Source organism: Emys orbicularis, chromosome 1 (assembly GCF_028017835.1).
Source record: "Emys orbicularis isolate rEmyOrb1 chromosome 1, rEmyOrb1.hap1, whole genome shotgun sequence".
Taxonomy (NCBI): domain Eukaryota; kingdom Metazoa; phylum Chordata; order Testudines; family Emydidae; genus Emys; species Emys orbicularis.
The window spans coordinates 11,485,010-11,503,962 of NC_088683.1; the positions used below are offsets into that span (position 1 = coordinate 11,485,010).

Sequence of the window (18,953 nt, forward strand, 5' to 3'; positions counted from 1 at the left end):
GACAGGCCACCAACACCATCCCCAACAACCGAAATGAGACCAAAGTATTACAGCCCACAGGAGACTAAACTATGATGTGCCACAGGCAGAGAATAAGAGGGACCAAGGTGCACCAGGTACCTGAGGTCCCTGCAATGACAGGGAAGTGATTAAGTGAGAAACACCCAGATAATCCCAGCAAGTGACCTGCACCCACATGCTGTAGAGCAGGGGTCTCAAACTCAGATGACCCCGAGGGCCGCATGAGGACTAGTGCATTGGCCCGAGGGCCGCGTCACTGACACGCACACACCCCCGGCTGCCTCTGGCCCCGCCCCCACTCCACCCCTTCCAATTAGGCCGCGCCCCTGCCCCACCTCTTCCCACCCCTTCCCTGCCCCATTCCAATCCCTTCCCTGAAGTCCCCACCCCAACGCTGCCCCCAGGGGGTACAGAAAGGGTGCAGCGGGGGCTGAGGGCAGGGAGTTGGTGTGTGGGGTACAAGAGGGGTGCGGCAGGGGGTCGGGGTGCAGGGTGCAGCAGGTGGCTCAGGGCAGGGAGTGCAGGAGGGGTGCGGGATGCGGCAGGACCAGGGGGCTCAGGGCAGGGAGTTGGGGGTGCAGGAGGGGTGCGGGATGTGGCAGGGGGCTCAGGGCAGGGAGTTGGGGTGTGGGATATGGCGGGGGGCTCAGGGCAGGGAGTTGGGGGTGCAGGATGTGGCAGGGGGCTCAGGGCAGGGAGTTGGGGTGTGGGATGTGGTGGGGGGCTCAGGGCAGGGAGTTGGGGGTGCAGGAGGGGTGCGGGATGTGGCAGGGGGCTCTGGGCAGGCAGTTGGGGTGTGGGATGTGGTGGGGGGCTCAGGGCAGGGAGTTGGGGTGTGGGATATGGCAGGGAGCTCAGGGCAGGGAGTTGGGTGTGCAGGAGGGGTTCAGGGTGTGAGCTCCAGTCTGGTGCCGCTTACCTAGAGTGGCTCCGGGGTGGCAGCGGCGCTCACTGGGGCCAGGGCAGGCTCCCTGCCTGCCTTGGCCCCCAGCTCCGCGCTGCTCATTCCAGGAAGCAGCAGGAACCGTGTCCCTGCAGCCCCTGGGGGAGGGAGAGGGGCTCACGGTTCCCTGCTTGTGCTGCTCTTGCCGCTCCTCCAGGTACCTCCCACGAAGCTCCCATTGGCCGTGGTTCCCTGTTCCCGGCCAATGGGAGCTGCGGGGGGCGGTGCCTGGAAGGAGGCAATGCCGGAGCCCTCTGCCTCCTTCCCTCTCCCTCCCCGGCCCGAAGGGGCATGCTGCCGGCTGCTTCAGAGAGCAGCGCGGGGCTCGCAGCGTCAGGAGGCAATCCCACGGGTAGGCGGGGGGAGCTTGGCGGGCCACACACAAGAGCCCTGCGGGCCGCGTGTTTGAGACCCCTGCTGTAGAGGAAGGCAATGTCTAGGCATTGTGTAATGTTCTGTCTACTGGTGTGAGTACCCCCTGGAGGCAGCAGGTACATAAAGAATCATCAGTCAGAGAGAGATGAAGGGAGAACAGATTTTTACTGGTCAGATGCTCGTTCGAAAAAAAGTTGCATCACAGTCGACAATGAGCATTTCTCCAAACTCTAATTCCTATACAGTCAGATAAATAGACCTGCGTGTGCTGTCTCTAATAGCACCACCTGGTGTTATGTGCCTTAATCACATGGGAGTGAACCTCTGCCTGGTCTACAAGCCTTTTATAAAGCTCACCTAGATTGTTCCGTATCTTAAAGCTGTTAAGGTCCCAGTCTGCAAGGTGCTGAGTGCTCATTGCCTTCACTGGGAGTTGCGGGCGCTCAGCGGCTCTGTGCAGAGTTAGGGTTACCATATGTCCGGATTTTCCCGGACATGTCCGGCTTTTTGGTCCTCAAATCCCCATCCGGGAGGAAATTCCAAAAAGCCGGACATGTCTGGGAAAATAGAGAGGGGTCGTGGGGCTTGGGGCTGGAGCCGCTGGGGCCAGAGCCAGAACCGCTGGGGCCGGCGGTGCTCAGCCGCTGGCCGGTGCCGCTCGGCCAGGGCCGGGGCCGGGCCGGAGCCACTCGGCCGGAACCGGGGCCCGAACCGAGCTGGGCCGGAGTCACTGGGGCTGGGGGTGCTCGGCCGCCGGCCGGCGCCGCTCAGCCGGGGCCGGGGCCGGTGCCGGTGCCCCAGGGCCCGAGCCGAGCTGGAGTCGCTAGGGCCGGAGCCGCCGGGCCGGGGCGGGCCGGAGCTGCTCGTCCGGGGCTGGCGCGCTCGGCCGGAACCGGGGCCGGCGCCCCAGGGCCTGAGCCGAGCTGGGCCGAGCCGGAGATGCTGGGGCCAGAGCCTCTTGGCTGGGGCCAGCCGCCGGAGGGAGCCGCTCGGCCGGGGGGGCCGGACTGGGCCGCGCCTCCTCGCGCCCCCTCCCCCAGCCCCAGCTTACCTGCTGCCTGCCTGTTTCAGGCTTCCCGCAAACATTTGATTCGCAGGAAGCAGGGGAGGGGGAGGAGCAGGGGGAGGAGCGTTCAGGGGAGGGGACGGAGTTGGGGCGGGGACTTTGGGGAAGGGGCGGAGTTGGGGCGGGGCAGGGAAGGGGCAGAGTTGGGGCGGGGCCGGGGCCCCGTGGAGTGTCCTCTTTTTGTTTTATTAAAATATGGTAACCCTAGCAGAGTAAGACACTAGATGTGAAACCCCTCACCCTGCAACCACCTCCCTGCCTTCCTCTGCTGGGAATGAACGATGACCCATCTCCTGTCTCGCCACAAATAACACAAATTGACACAAATAAGGCAGAGGAGCAAAGGCCCCAAAGTCCCTTTGAAGCTGTGGAGAGAATTTTATAATTAGTGTGTGTGGAGGGGTGTCCGATAAATGTCGAGCGCAGGTCCGTCTCTGAGCGGCGTGCGCACGCTGTGTGGTCCCTGCGCACTGCGACGGCTCTAGTACTAATAGCCTAATCAGTTAACATCAGTTGACACCATACCCTATTGGGAGAAAAATGCTCCAAGCAGCCCTGGGTTAAGGCCCATCGGAGGGAAAGAAGCCACTAATGAGCCATGAAAGGACTCTCCTGTGTCTCTCCGCTTTGGGGATTACCTCCTGGATTGATTTCTGCCAAGCACTGCCACTGAATGCCTCCTTCCAGCCCACACCCCGCCATCCCTAACCGAAGGCTAAGAGCAGGAGAGGAAGTTAGCACTCCCCACTGCTGTCCTCAAGCCTCTGGGTGCAGTTGTCTCCATGTCACAGCACAGATGGGTCCAGGCGTGACTGCAGTGTAAACATCCCCAAGCTGTGATTATTATTTACCTCGAAGCCCCGAGATCAGGGTGCTATATATACACACCCCGTATGGGATCAGCGTGTGCCTGAAGAGCTTGCGATGCAAGCAGATAAGGGACGGGAAGGGAAACAGAGGCACAAAGAGATGATATGCCCAAGGTCACCCAGCAGCTCAATGGCTGGGGTTAGAACCCAGGTCTCCAGACTCCTGGTCTTGTGCTCTGTCCATTAGACCATGCTGCCGCTCAGCAGAGTCTTCACCTGTCACAGTGTGGGATTACATACCCGCAAAGCCTTCCCTCAGCTCTTCCAGTGACCTCACAGGAGAGGCCTGGGTAAAGCAGGACAGGTGACAAGGGGGGGCAGAAATGTCTTGTCTCAGGAGCTGTCTGGCGGTTCTCTGCAGGGCTCGGGGACAGGTTGTGAATGGCTGGGTGCTGGCTGCTCGTGCATTGGTGTGAGTATCAACGTCTCCGTGAAGCGCAGAGCCCAGACACGACTAGCCAGCTGGAAAGCACAACCAAGCAGTGCAAGCCACCAGGAACCTCCCCCTCCCGGCTCTAAGGAGTGTGTCTGTGCCTTTCACTGGACTCACTGTCCTGGGGTCCGCGTCACCCACAGGCTGCAATGGAAAGTCCCCAGGCACAAGCTGCCTGCAAGCTCTGCCCTTCCATGGAGCTGCCCCATGCAACCCAGACATGGGTGGAGCCAGGCCAGGCAGGGGATGCTCATCTACTGGTCAGCTTCCACCAGAGGGGTCCTGTGGCAACCCCGCTGGAGTTTAAAGCTGCCCTCCCCAGACAGAATCCCTCCAGGAGTGCACGGGATTCGGTTTGCTGAGTGGGAATGAATCTGGCCATTTGTATACTGGGGGATCCTGGGGAAACCCCCATTGGATCCCACAGCCTACATGAAAGGGGCAAAGGGGATGTCCACCAGCCCAGGGCGTTATGGATAGGGCTCCACCAAATTCATGGTCCATTTGGGTCAATTTCGTGGTCATACATTTTAAAAGTCATAAATTTCATGATTTCAGATATTTAAATCTGAAATGTCACAGTTTTGTAACTGGGGGGGTCCTGACCCAAAAGGGGCTCTGGGGGGTCGCAAGGTTATTGTAGGGGGGTCGTGGTATTGCCACCATTAATTCTGTGCTGCCTGTAGAGCTTGGCCCTTCACCAACAGCCGTCACTCTCCAGCCACCCAGCTCTGAAGGCAGCAGCGCAGAAGTAAGAGTGGCAGGGTATGGTATTGCCACCCTCACTTCTGCGCTGCTGGTGGTGGGGCGTTGACTTCAGAGCTGGGTGCCTGGCGAGCAGTTGCCGCTCTCCAGCCGCCCAGCTCTGAAGGCAGTGCAGAAGTAAGGGTGGCAATACCACAACCCCCCTACAGTAACCTTGTGACCCCCCCCATGCCCGCCCTTTGGGTCGGGACCCCCAGTTTGAGAAACGCTGGTCTCCCCCGTGAAATCTATATCGTATAGGGTAAAAGTGCACCAATTTCACGGGGGAAGACCAGATTTCACGGTCTGTGACATGTTTTTCATGACCGTGAATTTGGTTATGGGGGATGCTCAGAGACTCATTGGGGCATCTCCAGCTTTCCCACTAGGGAGTGGACGGTTCACCCCACAGTTGCAATGCATGAAGGAAGTTCATCGTCTAGAGTTAGCTCCGAGCCTCAGGGTTTGTCTCTCTGAGTTTCGGGGCCTTGAAAAGGGATTGTTTTGGGCAAGTAATAAATGTGTTACATAAAAAACCTGACTAAAGAGGCCTGACCTCCACTGAGACGCACACCAGGGGACGGTGTTTAAATTGCACTGCCTGGGGGGAGGCGTGTAGAACTGCACTGAAAACTGGACACTGCCTGAGAGGCAGGGAGAGCTCAGATTTGTACAGCTGGGGGGCTGCGAGAATCCAGCTATCTGCAGTGCAGTATAATGGGAAAGAGACGGGAACAGAGGCTACACAGCCTGCAACCCAGAGAAACTATGGTTCTGGCCTTTGCAAGTGCAGGGAGGTGACAGGTGTCATGGTTCCCTCTCTGCGTTTGGTTTGGATTTCCTGCAGAGATGGATTACATTTCCAAAGCAGAGCATTTGGGAGCCCCTGCCCCGCTCTCTGAAGAGTTACCTCCAAATGAAGTCATGTTCTCCCCTCGTCCCTCCAGCATGAGTGGTCTGGGAAAGAAAAATGCGAGAGGTGATGTGATCAAGGCATATCATAGAATGACTGGTCCAGAGGGAGTTTTTTTCTAATCCCACAAGGAGAGGACGCCCCATGACATTCAAAGGCAACAAAGTTAAAACCGCTTGACATCTCCCCAGGGCACACATCACAGGTACTATCCGAGTGCTGATACAGCATCACACAATGGGCATTATTGGGAGCTGACATCTTCCTCCAAAACAGGTGGCATTAGTCACCATCAGGGACTGGACAGTCACTGCTCTGTTCCATTATGAGAGTACCTGTGTATCTAATCCCTTCCAAACCCATTCACAGTTAAAGGGAGAACATCGATTCCCATCCCCACCCTGAGGACCTTTTCACTGGAATGGACTGTGTTGGGCTGTACGAGGCATTTGTTGCCCCGTGCTGTGGCACACCCCACTCAAAGAAACAAATTTAGACCTCCAAGAATGGCCTAAGGAAAGCCCACCCAGGATCAGCTGCAGGTGGAACCAGTGAGAATTGGTCCTCCAGCAGCTAGAAGGGCTGGGAGATACCAGAAGCCAATCAGGGCCCAACCAGCAGGTAAAAAGGGCTGGCTGCTTCCTCCAAGGGTCAGTTCTAGGTGATGAATGAGGGAGGATTTGATAGCTGCTTTCAACTACCTGAAAGGGGGTTCCAACGTAGGATGGATCTACCAGTGGTTCTCAACCTTTTTTTTTCCACGGACCATTTGAAAATTGCTGAGGGTCTCAGTGGACCACTTAATGATCTTTCCAAATGTTGTTTGTACTGTTAGCTAACTATTGTAAAGCACTTTGGATAAAAGCGCTATATAAAAAAATGTTTTTTTGTTCTACAAATAAAAGCACACAACTCATATTTTAATATCAGTAATCTTACCTCTCAAATGTGATGGATGTGCCCTCTCTCCCCTGCCTTGGCAGCCCCCGAGCTGGAGCTGGGAAGGAGGGGGGTCTCTCCCCTGCCGTGGCAGCCCCCGAGCTGGAGCTGGGAAGGAGGGGGGTCTCTCCCCTGCCTTGGCAGCCCCCGAGCTGGAGCTGGGAAGGAGGGGGGTCTCTCCCCTGCCGTGGCAGCCCCCGAGCTGGAGCTGGGAAGGAGGGGGGGTCTCTCCCTGGCAGCTGCAGCTCTGGAGCTGGGGAAAGTCACCTCTTTCTCTGGCCACCGCAGCCCTGCACATCCTAAATTCCTCCCATCCCCTCTTCTCACCCCACTGCCCCTTCCCACCTACCCCCTATTGCCCCCAAGGCCACCACCTCACCTTACATGTGCGTCTTCTCCAGGGTCCAGGCACCTAATTAGTGGAGCCATGCCTGCGTGGCTGCACTAATTAGGTGGGTGGCCCTTCATTCTCTCGTGTGCGGCTGCCCAGGCATGCACCTTAGAGGGAACTATCCGCGGACCACCTGAATGGAGCTCGCGGACCACTGGTGGTCCACGGACCACAGTTTGAGAACCTCTGATCTAGACTGTTCTCAGTGGTACCAGATGACAGAACAAGGAGCAATGGTCTCAAGTTGCAGTGGGGGAGGTTTAGGTTGGATATTAGGAAAAACTTTTTCACTAGGAGGGTGGTGAAGCATTGGAATGGGTTACCTAGGGAGGTGGTGGAATCTCCTTCCTTAGAGGTTTTTAAGGTCAGGCTTGACAAAGCCCTGGCTGGGATGATTTAGTTGGGGATTGGTCCTGCTTTGAGCAGGGGGTTGGACTAGATGATCTCCTGAGGTCCCTTCCAACCCTGATATTCTATGATTCTGTGATGCTGTGGTAGAGAAAGAAGGAGCCGCCCTGCCTTATCCTGAAAAGCCCGAGCTGGTCAGGTGCCTAGATCTAATTGCACCTTTTGACTGAGTCAGCAAAAGGCTGTTTTGTTTCCATTGTGGAATGTGAAGCCAGGTGGCCACCTTGAGTTTGGACATCAGTGTGGCTGCTGTAAAATTAAAGGGAGCTTGCTGCTGGTAAACCCGAGACACGGACATACAGCCATGCACTCTCACTCTCCTGTGAGATCTTGCCATGGCGGCAGGATGGTAAATAACCAGCATGCGCCATCAGGACCGCTTTCGTCCTTGCTTGGGATGAAATTGACAGGGTCAATTCTCGTCAGGGTCAGCTCAATCCATCGAGCGTCCACTATCGATCAAAGGAGCCCTGTGCCGTTCACTTTTTAGGGGAAACACCTTAGCAAGAACTCCTCTCCATGGATTTTTCACAAGAGCTGAGCTTTGCCCGGGTGTCCTTGATCAAAATGTCCCGTCCCTAGAGTTGTGCAGCGTGATGGGGGCAAGTTGATCACCCCCAGCGATGGCTTCATTTTAGTGGTGCTCTTTGTAAACATCTGTGAGATCCTTTGAGGTGAAAGATGCTATAGAAATCTTACTTGTTATTGTATTATCGGCTTGTTTATTAGCTGAATTTATGCTTTTCCTCCACTCTTGGAGTGACACATAAATAACAGTATTATAATCGTATTAATATCTTACATGTATATTGCACCTTTCATTCAGAAGATCCCAAAGCCCTATGCAAACAACGTACAGTGACCGCTTCACCCACCACTGAAAAGCAGCCCCCTCTGGGGTGGAACGTGACATTCCTTTAATAACACAGTGCAGCACTGCTCAGTAGATTAGGACAGGAAGTGAAGAAGAATCCCGTATCTAGTGAATCCTGGAGCTATGGAACACTACAGGGGAATTTACAGTCAAAATAATTTGGCCAGGACACCAAGATTAACACCCCTGCTCTTGTAAAAGGGCCATGGGAACTTTAACAACCACATGCAACCAACAGCTCAATTTAACTACCCTCCAAAATATAAAGGTGCCTTACGTTTATAAAAGTTTATACACTTCACTCTCCCTCACCGAGAAAAAAACAGAATGCTGAACTTATAAATGTCTGTGAGTTAGTGGCCAAATTTCCATTACATTCTGTGTGTGACTTTAAGACATCCCCTCCCCCATCTGGCCCCATCTGCTTTGCATTTAGCTGTTGGACAGAGGCTGGGGAGCAGATGCTGTTGTCCTCCAAGGAACCAGAGGCCTCTTTAGTTGGGTAACGTTTCTTGTGCCAAGTGCCAGAGCAAGATGTAATTATTCAAGAATTCTTGTATTTCCAAGTAATGGAATTCACCTGATGCAGAGGCTATTTAGAATATCAGGGTTGGAAGGGACCTCAGGAGGACATCTAGTCCAACCCCCTGCTCAAAGCCGGACCAATCCCAACTAAATCATCCCAGCCAGGGCTTTGTCAAGCCGGGCCTTAAAAACCTCTAAGGAAGGAGATTCCACCACCTCCCTAGGGAACCCATTCCAGTGCCTGTCCCCTCATTTTGCAGAAGAGTTTGGACAGAAAACAAACTAGGAGTTCAGGGATTCAAGACCAGGCTACCTGGACAGTCAAACCAAGGAGGCGTGGATTGAACTGTGAAGCTCTCGAGGGGGGCTGTGGAGGACTCGGAGGACTAGGTCACCAGTTCAGATCTAGCCCAGGGTCAACACTGATCGAAAGCTGTGAGCATGTTGTCGGTGGCTTGTGTGCAATGAGTTGATTGGTTGGCCACTGTCCCGTTCCTAAGGGGACAAGTATCCTGATGGCAAATGCGGGGCTGGCAGTAATGGGCTCCTGGATGGCAATCACAGAAGAGAAGCCAGGGTGAGGCTCAAGGAAATTCAATATAAGGGCTGCCACTGTGATGAGCTCGCTGGGTATTGTGACTCCAACCCATTGGGAGAGGTCCCCACGTAGCGGGGAAGGGGTTGAAGAGAGACACGAGGAGAGCAGACATCCCTCTGCATCTTGCTGCTTGTAAGATACTGAGCAGGCAGCTTCTGGGACTCCAGAGTACCTAGCTAAGGGCCAAACCCTGCTTCCATTAAAGACATTTGCCATTAGCTTCAGTGGGAGCAAGAGCAGACCCTGCGTGATGCTAAATGACCCCGGTGTAAGGGAGTGTAGGCAGCCCTGTCGTGCATTGACCGATATAGACACCTTGTTTGGAACCAGATCCCTGGATCTCCTGTGAGGGAGGAGAATGACCAGGTCCTGGTTAATGAGCCATACAGGTGTTGAGCCTTATTCTTGTACCATCCCTGGCTAGAGTCACCTGAAGGTTTGCCCTGGAGCCCTCCATGCTGTAGGACCCAGTGGCTAGCTCTGAGCTGTCTGGGAAGGAGTAGCGAGGAGGGGGTCCCATGTCTTCCCCAAGGGTGTGGCTCTTCTCACTGCCCCTCTGTCTCCCTCCTTCAGGTCCTGAGCTGCGTGAACCCCGACAACGTGAACAGCCCAGAGATTCCCGTGAAGATCCTCAACTGCGACACCATCACGCAGGTCAAGGAGAAGATTCTTGACGCCATCTTCAAGAATGTGCCGTGCTCCCACAGGCCCAAAGCTGCTGACATGGACCTGGGTATGTGAGCACGTGGCCCATCATGGGGTGAGGGGGGGGCAGGGAGGGCTGTAATTCAAACCCAGCTGGGACCTTGTGTTCAGTTCTGAGCCACCACCTCACCAGACAGAAGGGGACTCACTGGGGCGTGTTCAGAGCAGAGCAGCAGAAATGAGAGGAGGGCCGGCGGGCTCAGTAACTGGAGATACTAGACTCTACCTGCCCTCCAGACCATACACCGCTGCTCCTCCTGCCCCAAGGACAGCCCCAAAGGGAAGAGCAGCCTCTGTTCCTGCTCCTGCGCAGAGGAGCCCAGCTGGCCAATGACCAGAAAGGGACGCGGCAGGGCTGAGAACCCTAGGGCCCAGTTGCCGCATCCTGCTGGAAAACCCCCAGGAGTGACGGTGATCTCCGTTAGGTTCCTCTTGCTGAGATTTCTTGCTAGTCCTTCTGTCAGGGTGGAGGGTTCCGATGGGGTTTGCACCCTCGCTGAGACAGCCCCTTGGTCCCAGGGCCGGTGCAAAGATGTTTCGCGGCCTAGGCGAAACGTCCACCTTGCGCCCTCCCTCCTCCCCGAGCACTGTGGCAGCTCCCAACCCCCCCCCCCCCGCCCTAAGGCACCCCCCTGCAGCAGCTCCCCACCCCCTCTCTGCCCTGAGGCGCCGCCCCCCTCCCCTCCTCCCCGTGGCAGCTCCACACACACCCCCGGCCCGGGGAGCCGTGCGGCAGCTCCCCACCCCAGCTCACCTCTGTTCCACCCCCTCCCCGAGCCCTGAGGCAGCTCCCCACCCCCCCTACCCTGAGGCACCTCCCCCGTGGCAGCTCCCCCCCCCCCCCCCCGCCTGGGGAGCCATGCGGTAGCTCCCCGCCCCAGCTCACCTCTGCTCCGCCTCCTCCCCGAGCACGCCCTCACTGCTCCACTTCTCCCGCCTCCCAGGCTTGCGATGCCAATCAGCTGTTTGGCGCTGCAAGCCTGGGAGGGAGAGAAGCAGAGCGGGGCAGCGTGCTCAGGGGAGGAGGCGGAGCAGAGGTGAGCTGGGGTGGGGAGATCCCCTGCGTGCCGCCCCCCCCTTACTTGCTGCAGGTGGCCCTCCCCGCGCCCCCCTGCCCCAGCTCCCTCCGCCTAAATGCCAGCGGCAACCGGCGGCCGCTGCGGTCGCCGCCGAAGAAAATGCCGCCCCCCAAATCCTAGCGCCCTAGGCGACCGCCTAGGTCGCCTAATAGGTTGCACCGGCCCTGCTTGGCCCAGGTAGTATTGATTTCCAGCCCCGAGCTCCACTGGCCACAGGGATGGGCGATGTGTCTCCCCATGGTCCCCAACCCAACCCACCCCCTGCTGGCTGCCTACCCTGCCTAGATCCCACAGGGGAGAGCAGCAGGGACAAGGGGTAGTGCCAGGAAAGTATCTGAGTCTCCTCCCTGCCTAGGAGCAGGAGATATGCACCCACGGCTCCAGAGTGCTGTCAGGCTCCTCCCTACATTACGTTACTGCTTTAGAGTGTTATAAACCAAAGGACTTCACAGAGCTCATGCGCTTTTCACCACGACGCGTTGTTGGCTCTTCAGCACTTCACTCGGCTTGGACAATGGAACGAGGCATGTCCGTTTCAGTTACACGTCTAGTCGGGTTCATAGTCCAGTTCTCATGCACAGGCTCTAAGCTGCAGGGTTTGGGGTTGCACAAACACGGTCTGAGTCCAGAAACCTCTCCTAGCCTAGCGCTGCAGTGAAAGCACTGGGAAGGCTGAGAGATCTGCAGTCAGGTATAACGGCAGGTCCCAGGTAGCTTCTCTTTGCTGGAGGTTCTGGCAGGAGGATAGAAGGACAGGACACAGCACTATACTAAGTGCTGCTCAGGGCCACCCTTATGGTCCCTGGTGTGGTACCTGGGAGCAGACTAGCCAGAATTTGCCCTCTGTGACCTTAAACGAAAGAGACTTGAGTGGAAAATTATGGAGTCTATAAAATCCTGCAAAAGCAGACGCGAAACCAAGAGGAAAAGAAATGGACTGATGCCAAGAAACCATTCAGGACGATAATGAAGGCAGAAATGAGATGTCAGGGATTGAAGTTAAGTGGGGGGGGGGGAACTGATGGGGGCGGGGGAGGGATGCCCATCAGCAATTGCAGCAGGATTCTTGCTCACAAAGGGTGGTTAAAATAATGGAACAAGCTGCCAAAAGCAGCAGCAATAAAAACCAAATAATATAAATTAGCAAGAATGAACCCGAGATGTTTTTGGAGCGGACGAGTGTCAGCGAGGGACTGGGTGAGGGTGAGAGTGAGGCCAGCCAGGAACTGGAGACTGGGGGTGCGGCGGATTCAGGCCGGATACATTGATCCAGGCCGTGTGCCGGGCTGGGGCCAGGGGACACATTAAGTTTGGATCCAAGGAAGGGCATTGACAGAGGGTGCTGGGTCTGCCAGGGGACTGTGGAATACGTTCGAGCGTTGGTAGGACAGGGAGCCAGGAGTCCCATAAGCACTATGAGGGGCTGCGTGGCCCTATCTCTCAGCTGGGTCTGAACCAGAATCCTGTATCCGAACCGCCCTCCGCCCCCCCGCTTCCTGGGAGAGTTGGCATTAGGGCCCTAATGAGCCATGTGATCTCTGCTCTGGTCCTTACAAATGCCTTGGAGCGGCTGAGTGATGGGGGAGGGGTAGTGGGTCCAGCGGGGTTTAACAGGCATTATACACACCTGCCCCCCAGAAGGACAGAACTTTTCGTCCCCGTAAAGGGGCTGATTAGTAAAGAGCTTATTAACATGAGGCCTCCACACTGAAGATGGAAAAGACCTAGGCATGCCTCAATCAGGACAAGCCTGTTCCCAGCAGTGAGTAAAGCAACAGGCTCTCTCAGCTCACCTGCCAATGAGGATGGAGAGGTAACTCTCTTTGGGGGAGTCCGGTGGGGAAGAGGGGTGTATGTCCAGAGGGAGCCACAGCCATTCCTCCCGGAGAGACAGAAGCTCCTTGGAACATGGGGTCCTTCAATGACAGTGAAAGGAACATAACGTAGAAGAGAGGGGGGTCTGCTCTTCGGATGTTCATAGGCTAAGTGAGCAGAAAGCTCTGGGGATCCGTGCAGCCCTGGTGTGAGCACTTTGAACAGCAGGACTCACTGGGTGAACTTCTCTGGCTAGTGTTATGTAGGAGGTCAGACTAGCTCTCAGTGGTCCCTTCTTGACCTTAAGCTCCATAGGTCTGGGAAGAGAAATAGTAGTGTGCTGTGACCTGGAAGGATCAACTCTGGGGTGGGGAGTTCATTTAGTCTCTATGACCCATTTGAATTAAATACTAATACAGGAGGGGGACAGCCCTGCACCGACATGGTGTTGGACGAGATGGGGCCTAGCGGGGCTCTTCCCTTTCTCACCTCTGCGGTGGGAGTTCTTGGCCCCTCTGCCCACCAGCAGTGCCAACCACTCCCCGCTTGCGATGTTCTTTGTATCAGCAGTGTGGATACCTGCCCGCTAAGAACAGGGCTGAGGCCAGGGGCGGCTCTATGTATTTTGCCGCCCCAAGCACGGCAGTCAGGCAGCCTTCGGCGGCATGCCTCCAGGAAGTCCGCTGGTAATGCAGATTCGGCGGCATGCCTGCGGGAGGTCCGCCGGTCCCGTGCCTTCGGCATACCCGCCGCCAAATTGCCGCCGAAACCGCGGGATCGGCGGACCTCCCTCAGGCATGCCGCCGAAGGCAGCCTGACTGCTGCCCTCACGGCGACCAGCAGGCCGCCCCCCACGGCTTGCCGCCCCAGGCACGTGCTTGGTGCGCTGGTGCCTGGAGCCACCCCTGGCTGAGGCTCCCAACTCACTTCACACAGGCCACCAGTCAGCTAATAGTAACAGCTTTCAGTCACTACCTATCTGGGTGTATTGGAACCTGTAGCATAGGGAGGAAAGGCTCCTCATCTCAAGTCTAATCCCCTGAGCCGGCCCATGCCATGTCTGGCACTCACTGTTAGGTGTGAAAAGTGTCCTGCCTACTCCAGCACTTCGGTGCCAAAGTAACCAGTAATTTTGAGTGCCTTAATTTTTGGGGGTGCAGCTTGAAATGCTTTAAAGGGGCCCAGGTTTCAGAAAGTGCCTGGTGCACACCCTTTGAATATCAGTCCCCTTTAAGGCACTAGCAGTTCGGGGTCCAAAAACGGAAGCATCCAAAGTCACTAATCACATCAGAATAACTTGGCCAGGGCCTATTAGGGAGGGCACCCCAGGGTTTGGAGTAGGTGGGATACTCCCAAAATGCCTAGGCGTTCGGGGCCTGGTAGTATTGGCTAAGTGTGCTACAATCTATACCTTCCTTTAAAGAGCAAGGCTAAAGCTGGCTAAAGCCAAGGCTTAGAAGTTGGGGGATCTGCATTCTGCCATGAACTCTTGGTGTGTCCTTGGGCAAGCTCATCTAAGACACATCTGGGAGTGAGGTGACCAACGTTCACTGACTTTAAATGGGACCCAAGCACCTAGTTGCCCTTTTGTGCCTTTGAAAATCTCCCCCTGAATCTCTCTCTGCCTCAGTTTCCTCCTTGGTAGACTGGGGCTGTTAAAGCTCACCTGCCTCAGAGGGGCTGTGGGCAGGGTTAACTCATTCCACTTCACAGCACCACTGGGGAACCTCGCAGGGAAGGGGAAGTGGTTAATGGGATTAAACAGTAGGACTCCAAGATTCCAGGCTACTTCTCCCTGGGGGTGTCTGCAAGCCCGATCCAGACATCAGCTGCAGCTCAAATAACCCCTCTTGTCAAAGGCCTCTGGAATTTCCCTTTTCCCTTGAACTAAAAGAGGATTTTTTTAAAAATAAGCCATTCCTGCGTGCCATAAAAGGATACACTGTCTGCTGAATGAAATATAGAGTTCACAGCAACTGTCTCTTGAGTTTGCATTTACCGCCACTCCCGATTGGAAGGCAAGATAAAGATAATGGGATTTTTACCTCCCTCCCGCGCTCTGGAAAGTGGAAGTGTAACAAATTGGATTGGAGTGTGTCTCTCCTCTGTGCCAGTGCTGTGAGGAGTGCGCTGATCTGATGGGAGAGGGAACGGGGAGCAGCGGTTGAGGAGAAAGCTAACAATCTTCACTTAGTGCTGTGAATATGAATGCAGGGGTCACCTTTATCTCCTTCCTGTCCTCCCCACATCAACCACTTCCCTTCCAATGCTGGGAGTGACCAAGCCTGTTAGTGCTAGCAGAGAGGGAAAGGGTATTTAAGGAACAGCTGGGTAAACTGTGAGATGTTAGTTACTAAAGGGTGTCTTTACTCAGACTAAACTCCCACTAAAGTCAGTCGGCCAAATTCTGGAGTCCCTTCTCAGCCCTGCCCCAGATGCCCGCTGAAGTCCATGGTGCTTGGCCAGAGAAAAAAAATCAAGAAATCCTGAGTAAGGGCTTCAGGATTCAAACCTTCAGTGGATTTTCACCCATGGACATGAATGGCTCTTGTGTGGCTTGAAACATTCCCCTGCGGAGTTCCCAACCCAAACGCAGCCCATTGGGCTAGCCTGGGAGAAAAAGAATGAAATTGATGAGAAACAAATGTAAAATCAATGGGCCTGATTAAAGGGGCCTTAAAGTGGGTGGAAATGAGAAGACCTCCCGCACAGGGCACTCCCTGAGCAGTGTGGAGCTGGTGTCACGGCTCTACATTAGCCCTGCTGCCAGTCCCCAGGAGATGGGGGGGAATCTGAGAGGGTGACTGGAGTGCACTGCGCTATGGCTATTCTCTGGCCCCCCCCGGGGCCCGTCGGAAGCAGAGCATGAGTTAGATCAGCCCTGCACAGCCCTAGAATACCGGGAGGGCAAAGATAGACAAAAGCCACGTTTGCCCTCCATTCCCGACACAACCACAAAACTGCGAATCGGGCCTGTCTCTCTACTGACCTAGCTATGTAGGAGCGTATATGGCACGGAACGATTGCAGTGTCACTGACCAGGGAAGCTGCTTTTGGGGGGGCGAGGGGGGAGGGGAATTAGACACAGGAGCAGGCAGTGCTGGCGAGGATAAGGGATCCAATGAGGAAAGGCCCAGGAGACATTGACAAAGTGGCCGTGGAACGCGGCCGCCAGCTGTTACACTCTATGGGACACTCTGTAATAGAAAGAGCTCCTTCCGGATGCTCCTCCCCTCCCAATGCTCCAGTCCCTGCACCACCTGGGTCTAGAACACCTGGGCTCCTTTGAAGGTGTGGCTAGGAACAAAGGGCCGTGCTTTGACAATACTGTGATCCCATGAAGTTGGGATAAATCCTGGCCAATCTGGGGTCATCCCTAACCATGGGGTAACTGTTACTGACCAGCCAACTGCTACATCCTTGAGAGAGCTCTGTTCTCAGTGACATCCAGCAATAAACACTCAGCACCTGATCTTCTGCTCATTAAAATGAATAGTAAAAGCAAGGGTCAGTTTTCTGAGTAAAGTTTAATTATGGGATGAGAAAATTGCTGAAACCAAAAGAAATTTGCAACAATTCTTGACTTTTTACATTAGAAGCCGTAAAGAGAGTTGGCAGGTGATGTTTCCACATTCAGAGGTTCATTTTAATTAACTCAAGGACATGCATATGGTTTATGATGACCGGGGTCGTGGTTAAGCTGTATTTGGCAGTGACCACGATGGTTGAACCATGGGTGGTTCTTTTTGCCTTTGGTTAAACCAAAGTTGTCTATGGCTAACCCATGGTTGGCTGTAGTTTCTCCCAATTAAACTACCGTTTGACATCTTTGGTCACATCTATGGTACTATTGGCTATTCCCACACGTGGTTAGCCCAAGGGCAAATAAGTCATGTCTTCAATCTGAGGGAAACTGGGGCTGTCCCGTTCAGATGGAGGTATGTATCAACCCTAGTTTCAATACAAGATTCTCCCAAAGGCAGCCACCAGTCAGCAGAATGTAGAGACAATCACCAGCACCACATACTCATTCAAGCACTTGGCATTTAGCTACCATGCTGATAGGCATTAGATTAGATGTCTACTGTAGCTGGTGAGAAACGGGATCCCTATGCATTTGCATATGGCTGGGTAGGGTTGTGCTGGAGGAGGCAGGGTCTTATAACGGGCAGGGCGTGGGATTGGAAGGCAAGAAGCTTGGGTTCTGTCTCCAGCTTTGTCCCTGGCTGGCTGTGCGCTGCAGTCTCCTCGTCTGTAAAAGAGTGTCAATGGGCCTCCCCCTCCCTACAGGCAGCGCTTGGAGATCTGTGGGTGAAAAGTGCCGTACAAGCACCAAGTACTAGTATTGCTTGAGCCCAGCGGTCCACTTGGTGCTGTGCAAATCACTAAGGACAGCACCGGCCGCACCCAAGGAGCTGTCACTCTATGGCTCAGATCTTCAGCTGACATCAATCAGCTACACCTTGCAACCCAAAAAGGCCATGGCCCTACGACCAGACTCGGAGGCCTGTGAGCAACAGCTACATTGCATGATCCCAACGGCTGAGCTCGTAGGAGCTGTTCTGTGCTCATCTCAGCCAGGAGTTAGACTTTGGGTGCGTGTGTGTGTGTGATGAATGGTGGTGGGATATGTGTGTTTTTATCCCGAGCAAGCAAACCCGTTCAGCTAATGTAAGAACTGACTCAGAACTTTGCCATGTGGCTTATGCTTTTGGGTACTTCTCTGAATCATCTCCCTGAATCTTTGAAGGATCACCTCAAACTGGAACGGGTACAGAGAAGGGCCACTAGGATGATCCGAGGAATGGAAAACCTTTCCTATGAAAGGAGACTCGAGGAGCTCGGTTTGTTTAGCCTAACCAAAAGAAGGCTGAGGGGGGATATGATTGCTCTCTTTAAATATATCAAAGGGATAAATACCAGGGAGGGAGAGGAATTATTTCAGTTCAGTACTAATGTGGACACGAGAACAAATGGATATAAACTGGCCGTGGGGAAGTTTAGGCTTGAAATTAGACGAAGGTTTCTAACCGTCAGAGGGGTGAAATTTTGGAACAGCCTTCCGAGGGAAACGGTGGGGGCGAAAGACCTCTCTGGCTTCAAGATTAGGCTAGATAAGTTTATGGAGGGAATGGTTTGATGGGATAAGTGATTTTAGTCAATTAGGCAATAACGTGCCATCGCTGGTAAAATGAGGGTCTGGCTGGAGAATCTTGCCTGTATGCTCGGGGTTCTACTGATAGCCATATTTGGGGTCGGGAAGGAATTTTCCTCCAGGGTAGATTGGCAGAGGCCCTGGAGGTTTTTCGCCTTCCTCCGCAGCATAGGGCAGGGGTCGCAAGCTGGAGGATTCTCTGCGACTTGAAGTCTTTAAATCACGATCTGGAGACTTCAACAGCTGAGTTAAGGGAAAGTGGGGAGGTCAGCTTTTGTGGCCTGCATCATGCGGGCGGTCAGACTAGATGACCATAATGGTCCCTTCTGACCTTAAAGTCTATGAGTCTATGAGTCTACCTGTCCCCTGGTTTGCAGGGGTATAGGTGACATGGGCATGTATATGGAGTGTGCCTTTTTCCGTGTGTGTGTATGTGGGAAGGTCTTGTGTGCGTCTCTGTGCACTGTGTGTATCTTTGGATCACCTGACAGGTGTTTGTGGGCCGGTGTTGTCATGCTTGATGGTACGTGGTCTCCATGTTACATGTGTAAGGTGTATGCTGAGCTGCCTCCTTCTCCCTGAGACTCGGCAGAGCAGAGTGAAATGTGCCCTTTCTCCCTGCAGAGTGGCGGCAGGTGAGTGGGGCCCGGATGATCCTGCAGGACGAAGACATCACCACCAAGATAGAGAACGACTGGAAGAGACTCAATACCTTGGCACACTACCAGGTAACGAGACAGGAGCCCTCTGCCAGGGACACAGGCCTGGCCAAGTTACCTGCCTCTGCTAGCAGGGTTCAGTGCCAATCAAACAACTGGACTGGCACTGCCAAGCCCTGTCACTCTCTGCCCCAACCCATCTACCCCTTCTTCAAAGGCCACCGACAGATCTCACCCCAGAGACTGTCGCTGTTGCACCATCTGGTCTCCTAACACAGTCGCTTTGCACCTCCTAACACAGTCGCTTTGCACCTTCTCTCTTTCTCCACAGGAGTGTTACACTGCTGCTCTCATCATCTGAGCTGCTGCTCCCCTGCCAGCCCTGTCTGAGATCTGGGGCTGGAACAAGCAAAGAGCAATCCCAGGCAATGACGCTCTGTA

At 54.7% G+C, this 18,953-nt stretch overlaps 1 protein-coding gene across 8 annotated transcripts in view; it reads left to right on the forward strand.

Annotated features, from left to right (window-relative positions):
* The window catches only part of PLXNA4 (plexin A4), a 612,559-nt gene that overhangs the window by 552,162 nt on the left and 41,444 nt on the right, over window positions 1–18,953 (forward strand). For 6 of the 8 annotated variants that reach the window (XM_065423503.1, XM_065423504.1, XM_065423505.1 and 3 more), the window contains 2 exons: window positions 9,673–9,832; window positions 18,478–18,581. In XM_065423503.1, the coding sequence (XP_065279575.1) occupies window positions 9,673–9,832; window positions 18,478–18,581 (264 nt within the window). Of the gene's footprint in view, window positions 1–7,567; window positions 7,580–9,606; window positions 9,833–18,477; window positions 18,582–18,953 lie in introns of all 8 variants that reach the window. The other 2 variants (XM_065423502.1, XM_065423501.1) reach the window with 1 other exon arrangement.